The sequence below is a fragment of the Echinops telfairi genome, unplaced genomic scaffold (assembly GCF_000313985.2).
Source record: "Echinops telfairi isolate 266 unplaced genomic scaffold, ASM31398v2 ScPeMD7_6;HRSCAF=24_0, whole genome shotgun sequence".
NCBI lineage: Eukaryota > Metazoa > Chordata > Mammalia > Afrosoricida > Tenrecidae > Echinops > Echinops telfairi.
The window spans coordinates 5,618,550-5,643,912 of NW_022103902.1; the positions used below are offsets into that span (position 1 = coordinate 5,618,550).

Consider the following 25,363-nt stretch of genomic DNA (forward strand, 5'->3'; position numbering starts at 1 on the left):
GGGAATGATGAGGGCAACAAATGTATAGATGTGCTTTACACAATTGATCTATGTATTGTGATGAATTGTATGAGCCCCAATAAATTGATTAAAAAAAACAAAAACAAAAAAACCCCAAAAAGTCAACATTTACCCAAAAGCAAAGGTGAGAAGATAAGCAGGGGATGAGAAAATTGATCAATAAAACAAAACAAACAAAATAAAAATAAGAATGATGATACATTGTAAACACTGTAACTAATGTCATGGAATCAATTTGCATAAAATTGTTAAATGGAAACCCAATTTTCTATGTAAACTCTCAGCTAAAGCACAAAACAAAAACCCAATATTAAAAATAAGTAAATAACTGATTACCCAACAATTTTGAGCATTACCATCACATATCTGGCAGTAACAAATGCCAAGCTGAGAGGTAAGGGTAATGCTGCCTATGATGGTTAAGGCAATGTATAAACTTGGCTGGGCCATGCTGCTCAGTGATTTGGCAGTTATGCAAGAATCCATTTTGTGATCTGATATGATCAGCCTTTATTTTCACCTAACATGCAATTTCACATAATAACATGGTCCTTGGAACATAACCAAGTGGAACAGTGAAGAAGGAGTATATTTTATGTTCTGTAAATCTAAAAATCTTTACAAATAGAATAAAACATTTCCTTAAAGGTGCAAATTGGTAGTATCCAGTGAAAGGAGCACACACTGGAAAGACAATAGTTCAGGGCTTCTTTGATATCGCCACTAATGCAACATACCCCTCTACCTGTATAATTCATAGTCCCATGTGTCTACCACAAATGCTACCAATTTAAACTATTCTGAGCACAATTCTTAACTTGTCAGGACTCTGACAAATTTTAAAGCCAAAACTTTAAATACATTCCTGGCTACCAAATTAAAGTGTAGAATTTAATTCGTTCCATAAATGGTTCCAACCTACATATTTAGAGTTCTATCACTACACATATTTTCCTAACCCCATGCGCTTCTTTCGACTCTCACAAAAATCACACCTATTAATGTTTAATGTCTACAGTTAGTGATGCGCTTGCATAAAGCTTGCTGCATTCCTTCTACAACATAATTCAATTTAATTATGTTCTTCTTTGGGCTTTCATGTTTTTCTGGATTTATTTTTCTTCTTCTTTGGAATCCTATGCATTCTCTAGATGGTTCTTACACATGCTTCATCTGTTAAATTAATAGGATACCTGTCTCATTCTGTTTAATGGACTGTGCTTTAATTTATCTGTATATGTCACAAAGTGTCTTGAATATCGAAACTGTACATGTATGCATGTATAGGAGAGGTTAGTGGGAAATTTCCATTATCTTTTCATTTTCCTTTTCAATAACATTTTGAACCTCTTTGTACACAAACACAGAGATTCATATATTGAATCACTAAAAAGGATCCTTTAGAGCAGTGGTTCTCAACCTTCCTAAGGCTGCGAACCTTTAATACAGTTCATGTTGTGGTAACCAACCATAAAATTATTTTCGTTGCTACTTCCTGACTGTAATTTTGCACTGTTATGAATCAGGCAACCCCTGTGAAAGGGTCAACCCCCAAAAGGGCTTCAACCCACAGGTTGAGAATGGCTGCTTTAGAGGAAGCTTATATTTGTGGAAGAAGTATTATTTGAATTATCATGTATCATATTTATATTCTATCAATTATAAATTTTTTTATATTCCTCAAAGTAGTCGATATTCCTAATCTTAAAGTTTGAAATTTTTCAAAATTTATTTTTAGGGTTCATATATTGTCTAAGAAATTTAAAAGTTTTGAGACACCTGAAATCCAGAAAAAAAATTAATTTGTAACATTCTTCTACATGTGATATACTATAATTCTGAACTTCATACATGTGTAGATATGGTCCCATTCTGGAGGGCACTAAGTGCTAGTGAATAGGCTACACCTGACCTTAGTACAGGGTGCGGATGCAGTGACATTCTTTGTTTAAGAGTTATCCGGACTACTGTTATGTGTAATGCGCATGATAAATGATATGCCAAAGCTGAGAAGAGAGAAGCTGCATCTCAAATGGCTAGGGGAACATCCTGGCCAGAGGCCTCAGGTCATATGTGCCAAAATATGATACAGTCCGGGAGTATAAATGATGATATTTAGGCATCACTAAAAAGGAGAAGGGTTATATGTTAATTTGCCGGCACTCTTGATATTCAATGTAACTCCCACTAAACCACCTTTCCCTGCACGCGTCTGGTAAGAAGGTGGGGGGAAGGTGGTGACCAGATTGGCCTGTGAGTGTGACTAGGAGTCCTTGTAATGCCATCTTTCTTCAGACAAAGTGAACCCTCTAAGACAGCAGAATGCTCTCATCACAGACAAGAGCCATGAGTGAATCAATCGCATGCTCTGGACCCAGCATCTGCTTATCCTTGCCTGACCTTTGAATTCTGGACTGACCAGCCACCACCACCATGTGAGATACTTCCTTAAACTTTCATGACTTCTGTGGGAGACTGCCATGATTCACAGAACCCAGAACCATGAGGGAATGTACTCAAGGGGGAAGTGGGGGCGGTGGTTGGAGTTGAATAGCATTGTGGAAGAGGCAGACATCCTCAATCTCCAATTCTTTAGGATTATCTAAAGACATTATTACCACAATGACAAGGAAGAAAATATCTTCATTTTGCTTGTTTGTTTTCAATATACCTCCAAACAAAACAAAAATATATCTCATATAACGCCTGCTTAACTAGAAGCACTATCCCCCAAACCCCTATCATTGGTTTTTTAGCAAAGTGTGTTTGGAAATGAACCCAGAGTATCCCCAGTACTTATTTTCTAAAGCACAGTTCTTGAGTTGTCCAGATAAGATTAAATCATCCAAGTAGACCTGTGCCTCTCCTCTAAAACTGTGAAAGCCACACACTTTCATAGGGGAAATGCCAGATGTACTTGTCATATCTTCAAAAGATGACTACAAATGGGGTCATTCTTGCTTCCCCTAGCAGTCATGTGGTGAAAATTCAAATCAAAAGGAAAATGAGTCTAATTGATGGTGAGAATTGGCACGCAGACAAGGACACACCATGAGGGGAGCAAGCTTGCATTCCATTTGGAGGGTGATTATTCTTATCAACTACTCTTAGACCATGCCATAGGCACATCTAAATTTTACCTCAGATTTTAGTTTTTAAGTTTCTGTCACACAGAAAAATAATATTAAATCTGAAGCATTATCTCTTTGACAAAAATGCTTAAGTCGGGAGAGACTAATGGGTTATGGGAAAGTATGACTTAATCATTTAAGTAACTAAATATCCAGATGTCAACTATTTTAACCACCATACACTCTGTTCCAATGATTAAAAAGAATCAGCGCATTAAGTGTGAAGGCTGTGAACAAATCGTAACATTCATCATTTTCATTTACATTATTAGTAATTTTATTTTTCAGTCAAAATTATCTTCCCATTCTTGTCCCCTTTTCTCATTTTAAGTATGCCAACAGTTCTGTAGAAAGTCTTTTTACTAATAAAACAAGACAAATTTAAGAATTCTTAGTTTGTCGATTCATTTAAAAGTACATTAATACCTTAGCATTTTAAGCGAGGTGGGAAGAAAAAGAAAAAGGGGAGAAATTAAGATTACAGAAACTCCTTACACCTCATTTTACTATGAATTACAGGTTCCCCCCCCCCCCCTCAGAGCGTTCTACAACCAGCAAGTGGAGTTCCAAACAAAACAGACGACTACTCGTCTAAAGAGAAAAACCATTCCCTTTCACATGAGAAAAGTCTGTTCTTCAATAGGCTCTCAGCGTGTGCTGCTCTCAGAAAGAGTGAGGAATGTGCCTGAGTTTGCCCATCATGTGTCCTTTCTCCTCCTCCCCTCCCCCTCCCTTCTCCCAGTCCGCAGAGACGGACATTCTCTGTCCTCTCCAGACATGGTCCTACGACAGTAACAAGGATTATCCTTGAGGTTCTGAGTGCAAAGGGCAGGGGTAGGAGGGAAAGGAAACACGACTGTGGTTAAGAAATGAATACTAAAAACTGCTATTTTTGGTGAAACTGGCATCAGCTACAACTTGTTCAGATACTCAAAGTGGCATCAGCTACAACTTGTTCAGATACTCAAAGTCTAGCGTATTCTCTTTGGTTTCATCACTTTAAGAAGAGCTGTGGAAACTGTGAATTCCTCTCTCTTCTCACATTCTCGTGACGTCTCTTGATGTACACAGTGTTTTATTTTCACCACGTTCGAGTCTTTTGTCTTCCGTTTTGGTGGGTCTTTTCTGTACTTGGTCGTCTGTGTGGTCTAAGGCAACAGGGCCCTTGCGTTCGTCCCAATTTCCTCACTGACAGTCCTTGTATCCCTGGGTTTACCTCTAGGTCTCCAATCCATCCTGAGTTCATTTCCGCGCCTGCGGCCGGGGACGGGTCTGGTTTCACTCGTCTGCAGATGCAGGGCCAGTAGCTGACAGTGTTGCTTTCCCATTTCATGTTTTGTGATCCTTGGTGGAAAACCAGTTGTCTGTGCAGGTGCACACTTTCATTTCCAGGCTCTCTCCCCTGTTCCATTGGTTTATGTATCTACAATTGTACCAGTTTTGACTTCTGTAGCTGGAGGCCAGGTACTCCACGGCCTCCTCCACTTTGTTCTTTTTGAGAAGTTTTGCTTATTCTGGGCCACTTTTCTCTCCGTTAGTCTTCTCAATTCTTTAATGACTGAAGTTGGGATCTAGATCAGAATTGCATTGTGTTTGTAGATTGCTTGGGGCAATGTTAACATTTTGACAATATTGCCTTCCTATGCATGAATAGAAGATATTTTCCCATTTGTGTAGATCTCCCTTGGTTTCTTGGAGTAATGCTGTGAAGTTTTCTTTGTACACGTCTTTTTTTCTTTGGTCAGGTGTATTCCTAAGTTCTTCACCCTTTGTGTGACTACTACAAATGGTATTTTTCTCTTGATTTCTTTTTCTGAAGCTCTCTTCACTGGTACATGAGTATCCAGAGATGAGAAGACGACACAAATAGATAATTCACAAGGGACAGCACTCAAATAGCTAAGAAACGCATGATGAAAATGTTAATGATCACAGGCCATTTGGGAGATGCAACTTAAAACAATGATGAGCTATCACCCTAGTGATATCCCCCACAAGGATAGTTTCAGTAGAACAAAACCAGAACAAGTCATGTTGGAGAGGGTGCAGAGAGACTGAAACTCTTATCCTGTGATGGATGTACAAGCATGGACAACCACTGTGGAAAGTGGTATGGTGCTACCTAAAACAACTGGAAGTAAGAATCCCCTATGATCCAGCAATCCCTTTGCTGGGCACATTCCCCCACAGCAGCGGGAGACAGAATTCAAACAGGCACTCCCGTGTTCGCGATAGCACAGGGCACGGTAGCCAGAAGCTGAAAACAGCTGATGCCCACGAGTAGAAAAATGGATAAAGACACTCTGCAATGGATTATTATGTCTGCCTGAAGAGGCAGGAAACACCCCGTGACACAGATGGACCGGAAACCAGTCTGCTGAGGGAATCTGGTCAAAAGGACAAATGCTGCACAAGTTCTACTACTCTAAGGAGAAACACCGAGACGAAGGCAGGTGTCTGCTCTCAGGTTATATCCTCTTCTAATCTGGTCTTCCACGCAACACGGCACTGGACCGCCTGTACCCTTGGCTCTATGTCACTCCCTCTATCTTATAAACGGCTTCAACAGAGCAGGTCTCACCTCAGCCAGGGTCAGTTTCACAAGATGCAGAGAGAGATGAGGTCAATCAGTGGCTGACACACAATGTTGTTCTAAGGCAGTGGTTCTCAACCCATGGGCCGCAACCTCTTTGGGGGTTGAATGGCCCTTTCACGGGGGTCGCCAGATTCATAACAGTAGCAAAATGACAGTCATGAAGTAGCAACGAAGATAATGTTATGATTGGGGGCGGTCACTGTATTAAAGGGTCACGGATTTAGGAAGTTTGAGAACCACTGTTCTAAGGTCAACCCAACTCAACAGACGCTCCCATCAGGAGTGATCTACTCTGGATCAGGATGACAGTTAGACTTGGAATGATTTATATGGTCTTTCTTCTCTCGCGCTCTCTCTTTTTGGGGTCTATCTATAGAAGAGAGGCAGGATAAGCAATCCCATGGAGACAGTGATGAAACCAATGGTTGGCAGGGAGTGAGGGGGAGGGCGTGGGAGGGGATAAGGTGGGGGAGGTGAGTGGTGAGCCAACAATGACTGGTCCTGTTTGATTAAGCAAAAGGTGTCTGAGAGGAATTACTGAGAGGTGAACGATGGCTAAGCAAGATAGTGGGGCAAGAGGAAAGAAAACAGAAGAAAGTAAAAATCATATATATAGGTATAAATATAGGTGTATGTCTAAACACACACACATATATAAACACAATAATAAAGCAGATGGACTTTGGGCCTCTAAATTTTACCTCAGAACAAGAACGATTTGTTCCAATAATGTGGCACTGTAGGATATGCACATTTCTGACATGATCATGGAAGACAAAATGGGTACATAAGCAAATGTGGTGAAGAAAGCTCTAGTGTCTGGGGTTTTAAAGGATTAGAGTTAAACAAGCGGCCATCTAGCAAATCCCACTTGGAAGGTGTCGGCAGGCAGAGGTATCAGAAGTTCACAAGCAGCTAAATCGATGTGAGGCGGCGTAGATATAGTGGAGACTCAAACCCTCATTAGATAATGGGACAGTCCCTCAGAAGAGCCACACGGAAGGTATGATAAATCCAGGGTGTGGTAGAACACTGATGAAGCACATGACTATCATCTGGTTCTTTATTATTTCCTCCCCTTACTATTAAGGCTTATGTTTTACATCACTAATATTGCCAGACCTACACATGCTCATTTGTATAATTAAGATTGGTTGATGCAGGAATGCCAGAATGGATGACCCTTCAGAAACAGCAAAGGGAAGACATGTGAAGCCGGGGGTGGGAGGAGGCGGCATGGGGGGAGCTGTTAGCAAAGATAACTGTATAATCCTACTAGAGGGGAGTGGACAACAGAATTGTAGGTGAACGTACATATACTGCATGGGGTAAGATATGGCTATATATATATATCTCCATATCTATCTATCTATATAATGATAACAGAATAATGATAATATGTAACAATAAGGGTTCCTGGGGGAAGGGGATAAGGGGAGCTGATATCAAAGAGTTCATGAAGAAGAAAATGTTTTCAAATTGATTGTAATAACAATTGTGTAATTATGCCTGATCCATTTGAATTATGGAATGTTATGACATGTGTAAGAGCTCCCATTAAAATGATTAATATAAATAAATAAGAGTGATAAGTACACCTTAATAGAAATTCAAGTCCAGATTTTGACGGGGGAGCACAACACGCATGTCTCAGGGAAGGTTATTACACTTCTATTGGTGACTAAACCAAGCCAAACCACCTTCCATCTGGGAAAAAAAAGCACTTAACGATATTTACCTAGAACCCAGGGGAGAAGAAAGACCCTCTGGTACTATGTTCCCAGTCGGACAGCCCTTGTGACCTAGTCTGTGTGCTACAGACCGGGACTTTAGACTCTGTCCTTTCAAGGCACACAACACCCCTCATAACTCACATCAGAAGGCTTCAATATGGGAACCTTACTAAGCAAACTGTTTTTTTTGCTTTGTTTTGTTGTTTTTCACTTTAAACTCACCTGTAAGTAGTAAGTTAAAGGAACTGGCATACTCCCCTGGACTTAAAGCTGAAACACAGCCTAGTGTGAGAAGCAGATGGTTATGGAATTGGTCACCATCGGACTTTGGTTCGGATCTCTTGCTTTAGAGGATGTCAAATGAATGCTGGCCTGAGACAACCACATAATTATGATTTTTAAGCTTTCTTTGCTAATTGATGGCATGTGTTAGTCTAGGCAGGCATGGTTCTGCCTTTGTGAATGAGTATTACTGAAAGTGCTGCCCCATATCCAATCCTCATTGTGTTTGTAAATAGTGTACAGTCACTTAAACATTTGTTGAATAATATTTTTATTGATATGTCTTACTCATTCTAATATATCCTTTCCCCTCCATACAGTTCTGTTGCTCAATCTCATCAGGTAGGGCTATACAATCATCCGTGCTATCACCTCCTCTCTCTCCCTCTCCGGACACTCCTTCCCGTCCCCTCAGGAAACCCTTACTCCTGTCACTGTTTCTGAGGGGTCATCTATCTTGACCACCTTATACCAAGCGATCTTCAATGTACAAATGAACATATGCAAGTCTAACATAACCAATGTGATCTATCACGTACAGATGACCCATAAGATTAAGGGGAGGAAATCTTAAAGAACTAGAGGATAGTTACGTGGTCCATTAGTACGGCACCGCACCCTAGGTTTATCCTCTGTTCCATGAGGGCCTTCTAAGAGGCATTGCCCAATTGTCTTGCTGGTGGGCTTGGTGTCTCCACTATATCCAGTCCCCTTCATAGCAGTGTGAAGCATGTTTTTTGAACTTCTGATACCTCTTCCCGTAGACACCTCGTGATCACATAGCATGGTGTGCTTCTTCCATGTGGGCTTTGTTGCTCCCCTGCTAGATGGCCGCTTGTTTCCCTCTAAGCCTTCAAGACCCCAGATGCCACAGCTTTCTACATTTGTTTACACTCCCATGTGGTCTTCAGTGATCGTGTCAGGGAGGTGCGTATCATACACATTGTTAAAACAAACCATTCTTGTACAGAGGTAAGATTTAAGTAGAGGCCCAATGTCCATCTGCTTCCTTGTGGCATTTACATATATATACTCACATAAACAAATATACATATTCATAAATAAATTTTTATATATGCATATATATTCTGGGTTGTTTTTTAATTACCTCCTACCCCACTATTATGCTTGCCTGTCAGTAATTCCTCTCAATAATTCCTCTTGGGTATAATTCGATTGATCAAACATGCCCAGAAAAGCTACACCCTCCCCACGGTCCATGCTAGAACTCTCATTATTCCCCTGGACCTGTCAGTGCTGGCTCTTTTGGCATGAGTAGGCATAGCTGGGAAGAGGCTGGACTGACTGAAGAATTGTGTCTTAAGCATTTCTGCACCTGAATGTAACCTGTTAACTTCCATAATAAAGCACACTATTGTGACTGCAGTCTGTGATTTATGTGTGACCACTGCAATGCATTACCAAACAAATCTGAGAAGTGGACGGTGCTCTGGTTGGTATCAGAATTGGCATACCTGGTCCTGGATATATAGCAATGAGCTTTGGGCTGATGTGAAGGGTTATCATCCTCCTCCTCCTTGTGAAATGAGAGAAGGCCAGAACCCAACATGCATCACCCCTTTGCATTCCTCCAACCCAAACCCCTAGCCTTTCTACCTATTCTAGACTATCATGGAGGGTTACTTATTGCCGCCCAATGGTTCCAATGTGATGCCACTTTCACACACCAGAGACCCACACACACACAGGAGTTGAGTACAGCGATGCATCACACTGCTTTTTTGTTTTTAATATAGGGTGAGCTTATCAACTGTAAGTCACAATTTTGAAGAACTATATTACTCCCCTAAAATATAATTTAAGATCTATAGAGATCAACAGACTTCTAAAATCACAGTCTTCAAAAGAGGTAAGCTCTCCATTGGCAGATGAACTATGACAATGACTTCATCTTATAGCCAAAATGTAGAGGGTACATATAGAAAAATTAAGTTACAACTCTATGTAGGGCCTAGGAATAGTTCCAAATTGAGTTATTTCTGTTTGTAGCTTTTAAATTTCCATAATTTGCAAATTCTTTCTCAGATATATAAACAATAGTTTATATCTACAATGAATTACAAAACCCAGTTGATATCCTCCATCTCAAATGTGTGAAAGTTTCTCTTAGATTTATGGGACCATAACTTGATTTTGTAAGAGTGCATTGAGTATGGCCTTTATAAACAGGTGAGCTCACTTACTCTAGCTGCTCCAGGTGTGATGTCCTAAGGAACAACTATTTTCAACAATTGATGTATTAGATGCTAAGATTTTGAAACATTTGTTTCAAATTGCATAAAGTACCATAGTTAAAAACAAATATAGTGCTGAGTGTCCAAACAACAAGTTACTAATGGGGAGAGTTTTTTGACAGATGAAAGAAAGGTAAGATAAATCTGGAAAACCCTCCTGCAGCATATTAAAGTTAGATCCTTACTTAGAATCTTCTTCCTGACTTCTTTCAGTTCAAGATTTAACGAGCTTCTGATTATTAATAACTTGGGAGATAATTAAAGACCTGCAGAGAAGTGTCACACAGGCAAAGACGCGTGGCCCAGCCTTTGATACCACCTTGAATCATAAAGAGTTTATAAACAGAAGCTTTGGTTTCTGCTTTGCCTACTTCTTACCTTGGCTTCTTCTAAAGACAAATCATGGCGTCGGTGTTTCCGCATAAGCACTTGATCAGGGCCCACTCTGCCATGTCTGTCATTTACAGTTGAGCTCGCTGTCATTCCAGGCTTGGGAGCGCCATCCTCCAGCAGTCGACAACCCACCCACTGATCAGCCCCAAACACGTCTCGAGGACACCAGGCTTCAAGGGGCATGGGCTGGTCTCTGGAAGGCACGCTTTCCGCAGGATGGAAGTGTCGACTCAGTCTGTTTTCAGGAGGGATGGGCGGAGGTCTTTCGGGAGGAGGCGGGGGAGGGTCTCTTAAAGGGGGTGGTGGTGCTGGGAGTGGCTTGTCTTGTTTCCTCACCATACAAGGCGACGACTACAGAGACAGAAAAGTAAAAGATTATACTTGTATCATGAACTGCCATAGCGTTTGGATGAATAGTTGACGGTTTTTATTTCTATGCTATAATGGAGTTACTACATTTCCATGCCATACTTTCATAGCTATTTTAAATCACTCTTTAAGGACATTTTAAAAGATGAATGAGAAATGCAAACATACTTCATTATGATTTTTTGTAAAGTGAGTACTGAAAATCAAATGTCATGACTACAAAATAAAGACTTAGAAATAAATACCAGAATATCAAAATGGTTTACATTTACGTGGGGTGAGAGGAGAAAAAGGGTGGATCACTGACTATCAGGGAGACACATACTAACTTGTGTGGCAGGGAAGGTGAGAAAAAAATTTTAAATGGAAAAAAAAAAAACCCCAACTAAAAATATCTGAAGTAACATCTGCAAAGAGTTCTCTTGTTTGCGTATTCTACTGATTTAGGAATAGAAGCATCATTCAGAAACTTGCTCTTATTTTTAAGATAGTAAATTGATTTTTAGTATTTTTGAAAGAATGAAAATTGCATTTTTCGTTTTGTTTCTGTTTTTCACTACTATAGTAGAGCAACGGATGAGAAGAAAATATGAGCTTGTGTTTGGGTTTACTACTAAAAGAATAGTTTTAAAAAATCACAAATACTAATATAGTAAAATCACAAATACTAATATATAACTATTTATAGAGCATGCTTGAATTGTATGGGTCCTTAAAATGAAATACAGTGAACCCTCATTTATCGCGGTTAATCGGTTCTAGACCCTACCGTGACAAATGAAATTCCACGAAGTAGGATTCCTTATTTGTAAATAAAATATTTTTGTAGTTAGAGCATAGAGGACATGAAAAAACACCCTTTAGTCACCATTACACTCGTATTACCCAATTTATTAAACGAAAAAGGGAAAATACAGTAAAACATTTTGGACGTTACAATTATCATTTATTATTTATTATATTATTTATGGCATCTAGTTTACAGTATTGCATATTTCACATACAGTATTATTATACATAGTTCTTACAAATACTGTAATCAATAGCCTATGAAATGACTTAAGGGATGTACTCTACAGGCGGGTCGCCGTCTTTTTCTCTGAAGGAGCGGGTGTAGGCAGTGGGTGCTGTTACGCAAAAACCGCGATAGAGTGAAGCCACGGAAGTCGAAGTGCGAAGTGGCGAGGGTTCACTGTAATTTGAAACAGTCTGATTCCTATGTGAAAATATGAATGTATAGGAACTTGAATTTGATCTGTATACCTTATATGGCATTTGGTTCTTACTTATATTAAGTCTGAGATAAGTGATTGTATTTTTAATGTTAGAAAATGAGAAAAAAGAAATCGGTCCCTCCAGATCCCTCAGCCTTCAAACCTACACAGTGGTCGCAGCGGCTTCAAGAAAAAAGGCAGAAAGTAAAATTGAAATGGACTTGGAGTCTTGTGACGACCAAGTTCACGTCAAACAATAACACACACACAGAAATCTGATGACCGTGTGTGTGTGTGAGTGTGTGTATATATATATACATAATCTCTTAAAAACAAGTATCATGTATAAAAATCAAATACTTGTAAGTATACTGTGCTCTCTACTAATATTAGATTCTAAAACATCTTATTTATTGGATGAATAACTTAAAAAATCTTACATTTAATAAAGTAAATATAAGCTTATTATTAAATATGAGAAAAATCCCACTCAGAACTTAAATAATAAACTGCACATTTATAGGGTTTAGAATTATGTGCTTAATGTTAAACAGGAATGTAATTACTTTACAAATATTATACTTCTCTGTAATTAATTCCTCTTATATAAAAAGTATACATAATTCTCCCTTCTAAGTCACCTTGAAACATGGGACAGTAATTTATCACAACTTAAGTCCTTATGCAAATATACTCTCAACACATTTTTCTTGTCAGGACACTATGAAAAGGAGTGTAAAATACAGTTGATAACATCTTGCAGTTTATTAGAATGCACCTAATGACCTTTTAAATCCATTATACAGAATAAGTACACTTACTCTGTTATTTACTTTAGCAAATCATTGGTCTATTACAGACCTGTGCTCTCTGTAAGCAGTGGTGTAGCTTTAATAGCAATAACGTAAGAACTGTGGCAGCGGTTCCTCAATATAGTAAACAATGCCCACCACAGCTGTTCATAAACAATGGAGAGCACAAGAAGAGAAGTGAGTCACGGAATTTAAAAGAACACACAAAAAATTACCAATAATTGACACGTAAAATAATTGACACGTGAAATTGATTTACCTTTGGGGAACCAGTCGGGCTGCCACAGGGAGACCGCACCAGGCCTTTCTGAATGAGGTCCAGGCGGGGAGGCACTGGGGGCAGGATGAGATGTGGGATCTGAAGCGGATCTGAATGCGGCTTTCTTCGCTGGCTGAGGGGCGAAGATGCTGGCGATGTGACGGGCGAGTTCTGCCTGTCGGCGCACTAAAACAGCAAACGAGAAGGAGCCTGCCATTTATCTGATGTAGGAAACATATGCCTTTTCGTTCTTAGGGAAGACATCTCGTCCTGCAAAGGCACCTGCCATTGAACGCCTGTTAAAATAAGCTCCCTCAGTTTACAGTGATGAACAGACAGAAGGGACTCACATTGTCCCTCAGGGGCAGTGCTGTACAAAGAATACATTGAAAAGGTTCTCCTACACAAAGGGCCTGGGATAAAACTCTTGCCCAACTTTGGTTTAAAGATAATAAGGAAGAGGGCAGCATAGAATTGTTCAGGCCACTGAAGACACCAGAAGTAGCCTAGGAGTGAAGAGGCAAGAAAGGTAACCACGATCACATATCCAATCCTGCTTTAGCAATCACCTTTATCAGGAGATAGAGAGAGGCACTCAAGCTGAAGATGGATGGGTAACAAGGTGACTGGAACTACATCCATGCATATACAAGAGGGCTTTAAAAGGGTCTGTGGAAGAATAGAGTTACATTATTTCCATGAACTTTGTGAAGTCCCATCAGGTGTGGATTTGGTAGACTATTTTTCAACATAATCAAATTTGCTATAAATATATCCAGGAATATAGTAGAGCATATAGGGGGTACAGTTATGGAAGCTTTTTTTTTTTGTTTTGTTTTTTAAACATTTTATTAGGGGCTCATACAACTGTTATTGCAATCCATACACACATCACTTGTGTAAAGTGCCTTTGTACATCATTCTCAATAGGGAAGCTTTTTGAGAGCAATAATTAGGCACAGGGTCTGGGGGCTCAGAATCATAGTTTCAGGGCACATCAAGATCCATGGACATTAAAGTTCACAAAGGCACTTTGCCTCATGGGACTTTATCGAGTAGCAACTGGGGTGAGTTGCAATTGAGATCATGGAGTACCTTCTCATCTGGCCCAAGAACTGGAACTGAGAGGGAGCTACAAGTGGGCTTCCTAGCCCACGCCGACAAAGGCTCACAGCTCACGCAGCTGAGAGACTGAGAACCGGGGAGAGATTTGGCCACGGCAAAGCAACCAATGACTGTAACCATACTGTTTGCTGGTCCTGACTTGTGGTAGCATATTCCCTAATAAGCCCCCTGAACCATGAAGACTGTGTGCCCACCAAAACAAACGCTCTACCCCAGCACAGATACAGAAGTTGGTGTCAGAAAGATGGATGGTGGAGGCTTGTCTGACCCCTGTCTCGCAGCAATGGGGAAGTCAGAGGAGGTCAACTATGCACCCAAATACTGTTTACTGCAGGAACCAGTGGACCACACGGACCTTGTCCTCCACGATCCTAACACCAGAACAAGATGCCTGGCTACCACTGCCGCCGCCTCTGAAATGGATCACATAATAAGAGATCCTAAAAAGAAACTCAAAATAAAACAAAAACTCGAACTCACTGCCATTGAGTCAATTCTGACTCATAGTGGGGGGAGGGGGGATGTGGAACAAAAGCATATAATAGATACTTTTCAAAGTAATAGAAAAGACCAGGAACAGTAATGCCTTCGCAAGCCTGAAGCATACCGTCCTTGGACATGGTTTAGGCTTGGAACCAAACTCATCATGGTCACTGTGTGACTTGCAGCCAAACCACTGACAGGTTTATAAGGCGAACAGGAACCCCAGGTAATTAAGAACGCCTTAGTATAATCAATCATATAGATAAACATGGCAGTATCGGCCCAGAGACAAAGCTCAGAAGACAGGAAGTCAAAGGAAAGGAGGAACGGAAATGGCATACACACACAGGAAGTGGGAAGCGTGGTTTTAACCTGTGAGAATTGCAATCAGGGACGTGAAACAAGATGTGTTGTTAAATGGAAAGCCAATTGATTCTGTATTCAGGGAAAGAAAAAAAGAAAGCTGTTTTTTTAAGACCACTGCGTCTACCCACTAAGAAACCTGTATGTATTTTATAAGAAAACCAGGAAGCTCTCCTCAAATAACCACAACACAGTGTGGACGATGTGTTATTGTGGGACACTCAATTACGCTGGCCCCCTAGCCGTCATGCCTATGTGGTGCATCATAGTTCCGGACTCCACATGCTTGTGCGTACAGTCCCAGTTTGGAGGGCATTCTCCACTGCACGAATGCACAGGACTTGGCTGGGAGTAAGGCCTGACCCTCGCAGAGGGTGTGATTTCAGACACTGTCCTTTGTTCTCCTGGGATGAGGGGCAGTTCTAGTACCTGTCACATCACCTGGAGAGCCAGACTTCCATTTCTTGACTGAGCTCTGGTAGAACCAAGAAGACATACTGTGGTTTTTGGACATTTTGGGTTTCTGGCTATGGGCCTTGCGCTGGGCTCATCTCTGCCTGACCTTCAAATTTGGGACTAAGCAGTCCCCACCACCCAGGGACACACTGCCTACACGGTTCATGAATTTCTGTGAGACAACGCAGTGAACTGGAGAAGCCAGGAAGGTGAGGGAGTGCACAGGAGGAAGGAGTCGGGGGGTGGGGGTGAGGGGTGCGGGGTGGGGATGGAGAATAGCATATCTTGGAAGAGTTGGGTATTTGGGACATCTCTAATCTCCAACTCCTTGGGACAAGTTTAGTATTATTTCTTCTATAAGAAATCATTACTACAATTAGACAGAATTTTCTTAAGGCTTTTATCATAATTCAAAACTTAGAGATATCTTTCTTCTACGTGGACTATAAAACAACTATATTACCAATTTTCCCATAAACCAATATATCAGAGAAGTTAAAAGATACTTTTAATGTACTAAAACACACAGACTTAAACTCAAATATGTTTTGTTAAACTTTCACATGGAAAGGAAATCCTTAAATTAGACCCCTGTTCTGATGTTATTTCACCACAACATATTTAAGGTAGATAATACTAATCAAAGTCTGACTTTTCCAATTGGTGTGAAAGGAAACAGGTCAATAAAAAGAGGTGCCATTTAACAGGGGCGCTTCAAGAACTTAAGCTTTTTTAGTGCAGAAGCCCTAAGCTAGGAAGCACAGTGGTCTGAGGGTGTGCTGTTCATCAACGTGTCCGGGCCTCACACACGCTGTTCCACAGGCCAAAGTTGGGGCAGGTTTCTCTTACAAAGATGCACAAGCGTGGAAACTGTGGGCTGCTCAACTCTGTCTACAGGGTAATGAGTCAGAATCAAGTTGACAGCAGTGAATTTGGGCTTTATTTTTTTTCCTTTTTACAAATTCCGTGATTCTTCTTCCTAGCTCCTAACTTCTGATAAAGTGGTATGTGGTTTTTTTTGCAAAAAAATTATTGCAAATTTGAAGGATAAAAATTCTATAATCTAAACAGATTTTAATGCCAATCAGTGATTCTTAAAAACAACAACAATCAAAAAAAACCCAACAACAATCCTATCCAGAAAAGCATGGGGCCTGACATGATCACAAATGTGAACCATATGGCATAAATTCTAGCCAAAAAGTGGCACAGAAGGTACAGAAAATTCCTGACATACGTCTGTAAACGCTGCAGAATCATCACATTGCAAGCAAGGGGGTATCAGAGAACATCTACGTTTCCACAATTACCATTAGGAGAAAGTACATTCTCTTTGAACTGGCAAAACTGGTGTCTGATACAACTGCTTTGTTGATATTTTATTGACGGTTCTTTACAAAGAAGAACCACAAAGCAAAGCCGTAGTTCTAGCCCAATCGACTTCTGTGTAGATGTTAGATGCTGCCAAGTCAGTTCCAACCCAGAGCAACCGTCTGCGTGACAGAAGGAAACACTGCTCAGTCCTGAGCCATCCTCGCTGTTGCTCTACGTCTGAGTGCTCTCTGCAGCGGTTTCTGCCTATTCTGAGCGGTGCCCTTCAGTAAGGGGTGGTCGTGAGGGCTTTACTCTACCTTCATCATGGCCAACTCTACCTTTGATGAGGAAGCTCTTCCTCCATCCTCTTTTGAATGCCTTCTGACGAGGACTCCCCTTCCAACGCTCTCTCTGATGACGGTTCTGCTTCTGTTCAGGAGGCTTTCAGTAACTGACAATGTTTCCATGCTACCCCCAAGATTTTCAGTGGCTAATTCCTCTGACATAGACAACCTATTCCTGCTTCATTGTCGGTCCTTAGCCTGGAAGCTCTGCTGAATCTTTTCCCATGCATGCCAAGAACGTGTAACATTTCATGTGGTTCCTTACAAAGAAACCTGTGCCGGCCTTCCACAGCTACTAAGACTGCAAAAGAAAACCCAAGTCTCTTCAAGTGCTTTTCATTCGTAGCCACACTATGTAAGTATTCCTGAAATTCCTAATATTTTCAAATACTCAGATATATTTGATTTGAATGGGTCAAAGGATTGTTAAGATGCGAAAAGACTGCACGGAAAATCCCAGGGCAGACATCCAAATAAATGTGTGATGCAGCAATAACCTTGAACTTCTAGATACTTCCAGACAAGCAGTCTCTGTGCAGAATTTCGAATGTAATTGGAAGCAGACCTTGCTTATTAGCACAATTCATATTGTGTTCTCAAGGGTGATTAGGTACTGTCCTTCTGAAGAACTAATTCATTTTGAAGCATTACGATATGTGAAAGTGGGTTGAGTAAGAAGAATTTTATGAAAGGTATACTGGTATGTGAAGGGATAAAATCATTTTATTTCTATTGATTAAATAGACTAAATTCACCACACTTACTCATTCTCTTTGAGTTCCTTTAAATCACAGTAAACTTCTCATGTAACAGATTAAATAACAATGCCATTTGAATAGATGCATTCTTTGCTGAACAGTTTGTCATGTCTGGGGGGAGGGGAGGAATTCTGCAATTATGTTATTGGACCTCTGCATTAATGTGCATTGCTAATAAAGTCCAAATACTATGAGCAATTATAAACAGTTTTAGTAGGTGAAAAAATTTTAAGGTCACTTTGAGAGACCAGAGGATAGAGAAAACTTCCGAGGCCAAAGATACACAAGACTGACAAACATCCTGCCACAAGAGCGGAATGTGGGTGGAACGGCTGGGGTTTCCTTGTTGGCTCCTTCTGAGCCTCCCACACGGTCCCCAGTCTAAGAGATCCTAATTAACTCATTTGAAATCACGGTACATTACACTGGTCACCTCTCATTTCTCAGTTTCTTGTCGTGGTGGCTCTTGTGTTGCTGGAGCCTAGGCTAACAGCTGGAAGCTATGCTACTAGTTTTTCAATACCAATGGGGTTACCCAGGGCCAACTGGTTTAGGTGGAGCTCACAGACTAAGAGAGACTAGAAAGAAGAAATACGTATTCCAATTCGGAGTCGTCATGAATGCTGAAAATCTTACGAATAGAACATTGTCCGAAGTAGCGCCAGAAGAAGAGACCTCCAGGTTGGAAGAAACTCAACATACGGCTGGGAAGGCTGACCCAGCAAAGCAGAGTCAGCCGGGATGAGACGGATGGAGCGAAGCTCGGGGACCTTCGGCTGCTGATGGGGCACTACTCCAACGGGAAGAAACAGAGCTGCCGGCATCCCGTAATAAAAACAACTTGGAGAGTACAAAGTGACGAATTTACGAAAAGGGAAGGTTGTCACAAAGGAAATGGAACATCTAAAGATCAAGATCCTGGTATAAAAAGACATGGGGTACACGTGACCACTTCTAATTACACAGGAGGAGCCCAACTGAGGTAGTGGTTATGGGTTGGGCTGCAAACCGCAAGGTCAGAAGGATCCGCCAGCCGCACCGGGGGAGAAATGGGGCTTTCTACTCCTGGAAGCAGTTACAGTCTTGGGGACTCACAGGAGCAGTTCTGCCTTGTCCCACACGGTCGCTATGAGTTGGCATCGAATCAATGGCAGTGAGTTTGTTTGGTTTTTGGTAATTACACAAGGGACAAGCAGTGCCAAACCGCACATCAGTCCAGGGCCAATTCCTATGAGGCAAGGGTCAGTCATGCCTCTTGAGTGATGATAGTTAATTAATATGGGCCTTACAGCCATAAATCCCTATGTGATGTATAGTAATTCTGGACTCCATGCCCATGGCTATAATCACATTTGGAACAAACAAACACCTCTATTGAAGAAGTACACCCAGAATGTTCTTTAGAAACGAGAATGCAGAGAAATCATTTTGCATACTTTGGAAAGGTATCAGGAGGGTCTAGAACTTGGGGGGTTGGCAGGAGATCATGTTAGTGAAGTAAAAGATAAACTAAAACAGAAAAACTAAAGGAAACGGACTGACACTGTGGCTGCAACGATGAACTAAAAGATACAAACAACAGTGAGATGCGGCAGGACCCTGTGCGGTTTTGTCAGTTGTACATAGGGTTGCTATGAGTTGGGAGGGACTTGAGGGTTTTTAACAACACCCACAGTCATCCAAGGCAGTACTTTTCCCTAATCCTGAATCTGGGCCAGAAAGTTCTTGCAAGAAAAAGAAAAACGAAACAAGAAAACCCAGCCAGTCCGTCAACCACAATAAACCTGGAACCAAGTATATGGGTCAGGTTGAAATTCTAACAACACATCTCACTGCCTTGAGTCAATTCTGACTCATGGCAACCATGTGAGGCAGGGTAGAACTGCCCCTGCGAATTCTCAAGACCGTAATTCTTTTGGGCGTAGAAAGCCTCATCTTTCTCCCGAAGAGCAGCTGGTGGTTCCAAAGGGCAGGCCTTGTGGACTACAGCCAACCAGGCTCCTCCTCTACCAATATACACCATACCTTAGTCATCCCACTAATTAGTCCAGTCCTCCTAACGATCACTGCTTTTAAGATCAATTCTATTCTGTATACTAATACAGTCTTGGTCCATAGATAGATATACCACATCCTGGGTTAAAATTTAGGAATTATTAAGAAGATAAGAAGGATGGATACTATGGTTAAAGCAGGAAAATACTTCTTTGATATAGGGAAAGTATGAATTTCAATAGTGGTTAACCATCAACATAGACTTTAATGTACCTGTACAGAATAAAGTTAATCCACTTCATCAAGACATTATGTGATTTACTATAAGTAAATATGACAAAATAAATGTTGCTATAAAACATTTGAATTTTATGTAGATGACATGCTTAGAGAACGTTGACTATTTTGATATTGAAAGGAAACATGCAATTTATTACAACGTCACTAAAGGTCTTATCAAGCCTTGGTTACCTGCACTACCAGAAAAATCTTTAACCAAGTAAATACATTTTCCTTTGGCTGAGATAGTTCCTCTGTTCATCATCAGGCCTAAATGAAGTAATAGCAATGAACAAAAATGTCTAAAGAAATAATTAAACAAAAAACCTTATAAGTCAGCAAAACATCAAATAGAAATGTCTCTTGGATTATTTGCTGTAATGAACACTGACAGTTTCCAATAGTCAAAACATCTAGATTTTACTTTAGTACATATTTTTCTTTTTCCTACTTGCTCTGTTTGTAACTTGAATGCAGAAAAAATAAACAGTAAATGAAAATGTAGAATGAGAACACAGAACAACTAAGAAAAGGTTAAGGGCTTCTTAAAATAATCTTTTAAAAAGATGTCCTTTTTGCCACTTGCACAAATAGATTATTTTCTTTCACATTTCTTTCCTTGGACCTGTCTACTATTTAGGGTTCGAAAGAATTTGAAAATCTATGAGAAAATTAACAAGATTGTACAGGAGGCAATACACAGAGACAGAATGAACTCTACTAGGTTTACTGTACAATCAATGTCCCAATCACCGAGGTCCAAGCAGCCACGTGAGAGGGGAAGAACAGGGCCACCTCTCAAGCTGTAGGGCAGCTGGTGAGTGGAATTCCATTCCTTTGTCCTGATTGTGGGTAAGCCTCACTTTTCCCCTACATTACGCTTGCTTTCAGAGCTAGAATAAAGTTCCTTTCCTGTTTTAGCACCTTTCTAAGGACAAAGGCTGGGCCTGCTTTGATTCCTGCCTAGATGATTACCACACACCAGCATATTTGTCTAGCAGTTTCTCTTAACTTCTTTAATACTGGTACCTAATGAGTACATCTTTTACAAACTAGAGTCCTGGAGCTCCAGGAATTTAAAAACTGCACTTGATTTTTTATGTCTATATACCACCCCCACCCCCAGCCCTTTGCTTCATGAAATAAATGCTATTCTTTATTTCTCTAACAAAATTTACAGACATCGTTCGTACTCAGAATGGGATGGTTATGCTCACCACACTGAATACAGAAATTCACATTTGTAGCTTTAGCAGGTAATCCTGGCAGAAAGAGTCCAGGAAGCAAAGTCGTCAAAGGCCTTTCTTCGCACACTCTGCAATTACCAAAGAGCAATCGGGGTGCATGACAGTTCAGTCACTGCTCCCTTCTTCTGAACCTTTAAAGAGTGATTTCATAAGCACTTTAATAAGATTCGTTATTATGGAAATGGAAATACATTTGATAGGAAACTGCAGCAGATCCAGCCAGACTTTTATAAAAATAGGACAAGAGAAAGGCCTCTCCAATTACTCATGAGATAAGAATTCTGACAATCCCAGAAATCATCAGTCAATTTTATAATACTTCTAACAAGACTGTTACTTAATGACTTGTTATACCTGAACAAGGTAGATACCAGGACTACAACAGGGTGATGAAGGACTCTTAGAAAGTCAATGTTTATCTACCATTGCATAAAAATTAATGAGGGACAAAACTTTAGTCTCACAGAAAGTATAGTATTTCAAAGGCGATTTCCTTGTGGAAAACTATTCTGCTTCTTCGTTTGTTCAGACTAATTTGCAGAGATAACAAAATCCAAAATATTTAACGTAATAGTCTATACAGTATACATTCCAGAAGGTAAAACCCAAAACTCACATATGCATATGTAGTTCACAGTGTAAGTGTCAGTGATTGTTACGTGACCTGTTTTGAAGAATCTGTATTACTGCACCCTTTTAGATAATAAACTAAAGGCTTTCTGAGGAAGGGTCTGTACAGCAATACACTCATGACATGCTCATCCACGGTCACATTTTCAGAAGCTTCAATTAGTAAATGCAGTGAGAGACCACCGTTCAAACATACAACTTTCCTCTAGTGCAGCGGTTCTTAACCTGTGGGTCGTGAACCCTTTGGGGGTCAAACGGCCCTTTCACAGGGGTCGTCCGATGATTCACAACAGTAGCAAAATGACAGTTATGAAGTAGCAACGAAAATAATTTTATGGTTGGGGGTCACCACAACATGAGGAACTGTATTAAAAGGTCGAGGCAGGTTGAGAACCACTGCTCTAGTTCTTTAATGCTTCCCCTCCCCCACCACTATCATGACCCCAATTCTACCATACAAATCCGGCTAGACCAGTACAGGTACCTGGTACAGAGAAGAGTTCACTGCACAGGGTTTCCAGGACAGATAAATCCCTGGGACCAATAATGACAGTAGCTATACCAGTAGGGGAAGAGGTGTACTGATCACAATGACGGACAAAAAGAACCCAAGGGTTTATGAGGGAGGGAGGGAAGGTGGGAGGGAGGGAGGGAGGGAGGGGAAAGGGGCTGCTACCATGGGCTCAAGTAGAAAGAAAATGTTTTGAAAATGATGATAGGAACAAATGTGCTTGACACAATGGATGGATGGATAGATTGTGATAAGAGCTGTAAGAGCCCCCAAAGAAATGATTAAAAAAATAAAAACTTAGGGAGAAACCAGAATCAAAATGAAAAATCCTCTCACAGAGAGGGGAAAAAAATCTGTTGTCCCTTAACATGTAGGAAGAAAATCAAGGCACCTACATTGAACTAAACCAGTTCATTCTGGCACAACCCCCTGTTAAAAATCTGGCTTTCAACCCCAATACACAAAACCAGTACCTACATTTTAACAAGATCCCCAGGTGATGTGAGGTATCCTGGGGTCTTGTCGGGCTGCTAACCTTTTTGTTTGCAGTTCAAAACCACCAGCTACACCAGAGGAGAGAGAAGAGGCTTTCTATTCTCCCAGAGAATTACACTCAGAAAGCAAGAGGCAGTTCTATGGACTCCATGAGATCTGTATGAATCAGAATGGAATCAATGGCAGAGAGTCTAGCGTTTCTGAGTTTTGTTAAAATGCAGGTTGTGATTCACTGTATTGAAAGGGATGCAAAGGCAAGTCTCAGCAGGGGTCAAACAGGAATGAACTGGCTCTGAGTCCTGCTCCTTGCACCCTTTGGTTCACTCAGCTGTGTAGCCAATTTTGAGAAAGCAGGGAAGACTTGAGGTATAATTCTGAAATATTACCATAATAATGGATCAATTATAAGAACAGTCTAGGAATTAAAGGAATAAACTTCACTCACTGAAAAATACCCTCATGTGAAACTCATTATTACTCTCAAGATACTAGGTAAAGCTGTTTGAACAACAAGCAATTATGATTTGGTTATTGTAATTTTTCACCTGACCTTAGAGAATATTTAATCATTTCAGTTTGGACATTGTAAGCTTATGTAAAGTATTTAATCCTTAAAATTGTACTTTAGCACTGGCATATTGGCATCTTGGAATTCTCCCTGAATTTGAAATATGGGTTAATCGTACATGATGTTAACACAGTCGTGTAATCAATATTTTAAGGAAATAGGATCAAATACTTGCCAATTCAATGTAGTTTTAATTTCTAATTCTTCCTGTAAGAAAGATAAGTCATAATATCTGTAAGGAAAACTTTAAAAGATATCCCTAAATTATTAATGTTTAATTCTTAAAAGTAGAGCAGGATTTCAGAAAATTTAAACACTATTTATGAAAATATCATTAATAACAACTAATGCCTACCACCACTTACTTCTCAGGCTTTTTTCATGCAGTTGTGGCTTGTGTGTTGCTGTGAGGCTGGAAGCTCCATCCCTGCTATATCAAATGCCAGCAGGGTCACCCACAGTGAAGTTTCAGTGGAGCTTCCAGACTATGAACAGACGGCGAAGAAGGAACAGGTTGTCCATTTCTGAGGAGCTGTCCACTGGAAAGCCACTGCTGTTATTAAGTGCAATTACGTTGGCTCTGACCTATAGTGACCCTCTGGACAAGAGAAGGAAACCAGTACCCAGTCCTGTTCCATTCATCCTCACAACTGTGCCCAAGCCTGAGCTCACGGGCGCAGCTAATGTATCAATTCATCTCGTTGAGAGCTTTCCTCTTTTTTGCTGCTCCTCCACTTTACCAAAACATGATGTCCTTCTCCAGGGACTGGTTGGTCTCTTCTGACCATCGGTCAAAAGTATGTAAGCGGCAGTCTTTCCATCTTTGCTTCTTCCAGTACAGATTGATGTGTCCTTTCAGCAGACCACGGCACTCTCAATATTCTTCTCCAGCACCACATTTCAAATGCATCAGTCCTTCTACGGTCTTCCTCCTTCCATGGCCAACTTGCACACGCATATAATGCAATCGAGAAGAAATACCTTGACTTGAGTCAGGTGTATTTTAGTCCTCTAAGTACTAGCTTTGCTCTTTAATACTCTAAAGATGATTGTGCAGCAGATTGGCCTAATGCAGTGTGTCTTTTGATCTTGACTGCTGCTTCCACAAGCATTGATTGTAGATCTAAGTATGATAAAATCCTTGACAACTTAAACCTTTTCTCCATTATCTACCGTTCTAATTGTGAGGATTTTGGTCTTCGTTACATTGAGCTGTAATCCTTACAGAAGGCTATAATCCTTGATCTTTGTCAGCAATTGCTGCAAGTCCTCCTCATTTGCACCAAGCAAATGTTGTGCCATCTGTATACCGCAGGTTGTTATTAAGCCTTGCTCTAACCCTGACACCACACTGTACTTCATGTAATCCAGCTTCTCTGATGATGTGCTCAACATATGGATTGAGCAAGTATGGTGAGAGGATACAACACTGAAGCACACCTTTCCAGATTTGAAACCAGGCAGTATTCCCCCATTTGCACAACTGTTTCTTGATCCACGTACAAGTTCCCCATGAGCACAATGAAGTATTCTGGAATTCCCATTCTTCTTAAGGTTATACAGGGCTAGTAAAGTATGTGCACATAGTCGAATGCTTTTGCATCGTCAATGAAACACAAGTAAACATCTTTCTGGTATTCTCTGCTCTGATCTAAGATCAATCTGACATCAGCAAAGACATCCCTTATTCCACGTGCTCTTCCGAATTCAGTCTGAACTTCTGGCAATTC

The 25,363-nt window shown here is 40.6% G+C and overlaps 1 protein-coding gene across 2 annotated transcripts in view; it reads right to left on the reverse strand.

Annotated features, from left to right (window-relative positions):
• Positions 1-25,363, reverse strand: part of CBLB (Cbl proto-oncogene B) — a 248,643-nt gene that overhangs the window by 50,919 nt on the left and 172,361 nt on the right. For both annotated transcript variants that reach the window (XM_045286202.1, XM_004706383.4), the window contains exons 11-12: positions 13,066-13,251; positions 10,397-10,762 (exon numbers count right to left, since the gene is read on the reverse strand). In XM_045286202.1, the coding sequence (XP_045142137.1) occupies positions 10,397-10,762; positions 13,066-13,251 (552 nt within the window). The remainder of the gene's footprint in view (positions 1-10,396; positions 10,763-13,065; positions 13,252-25,363) is intronic.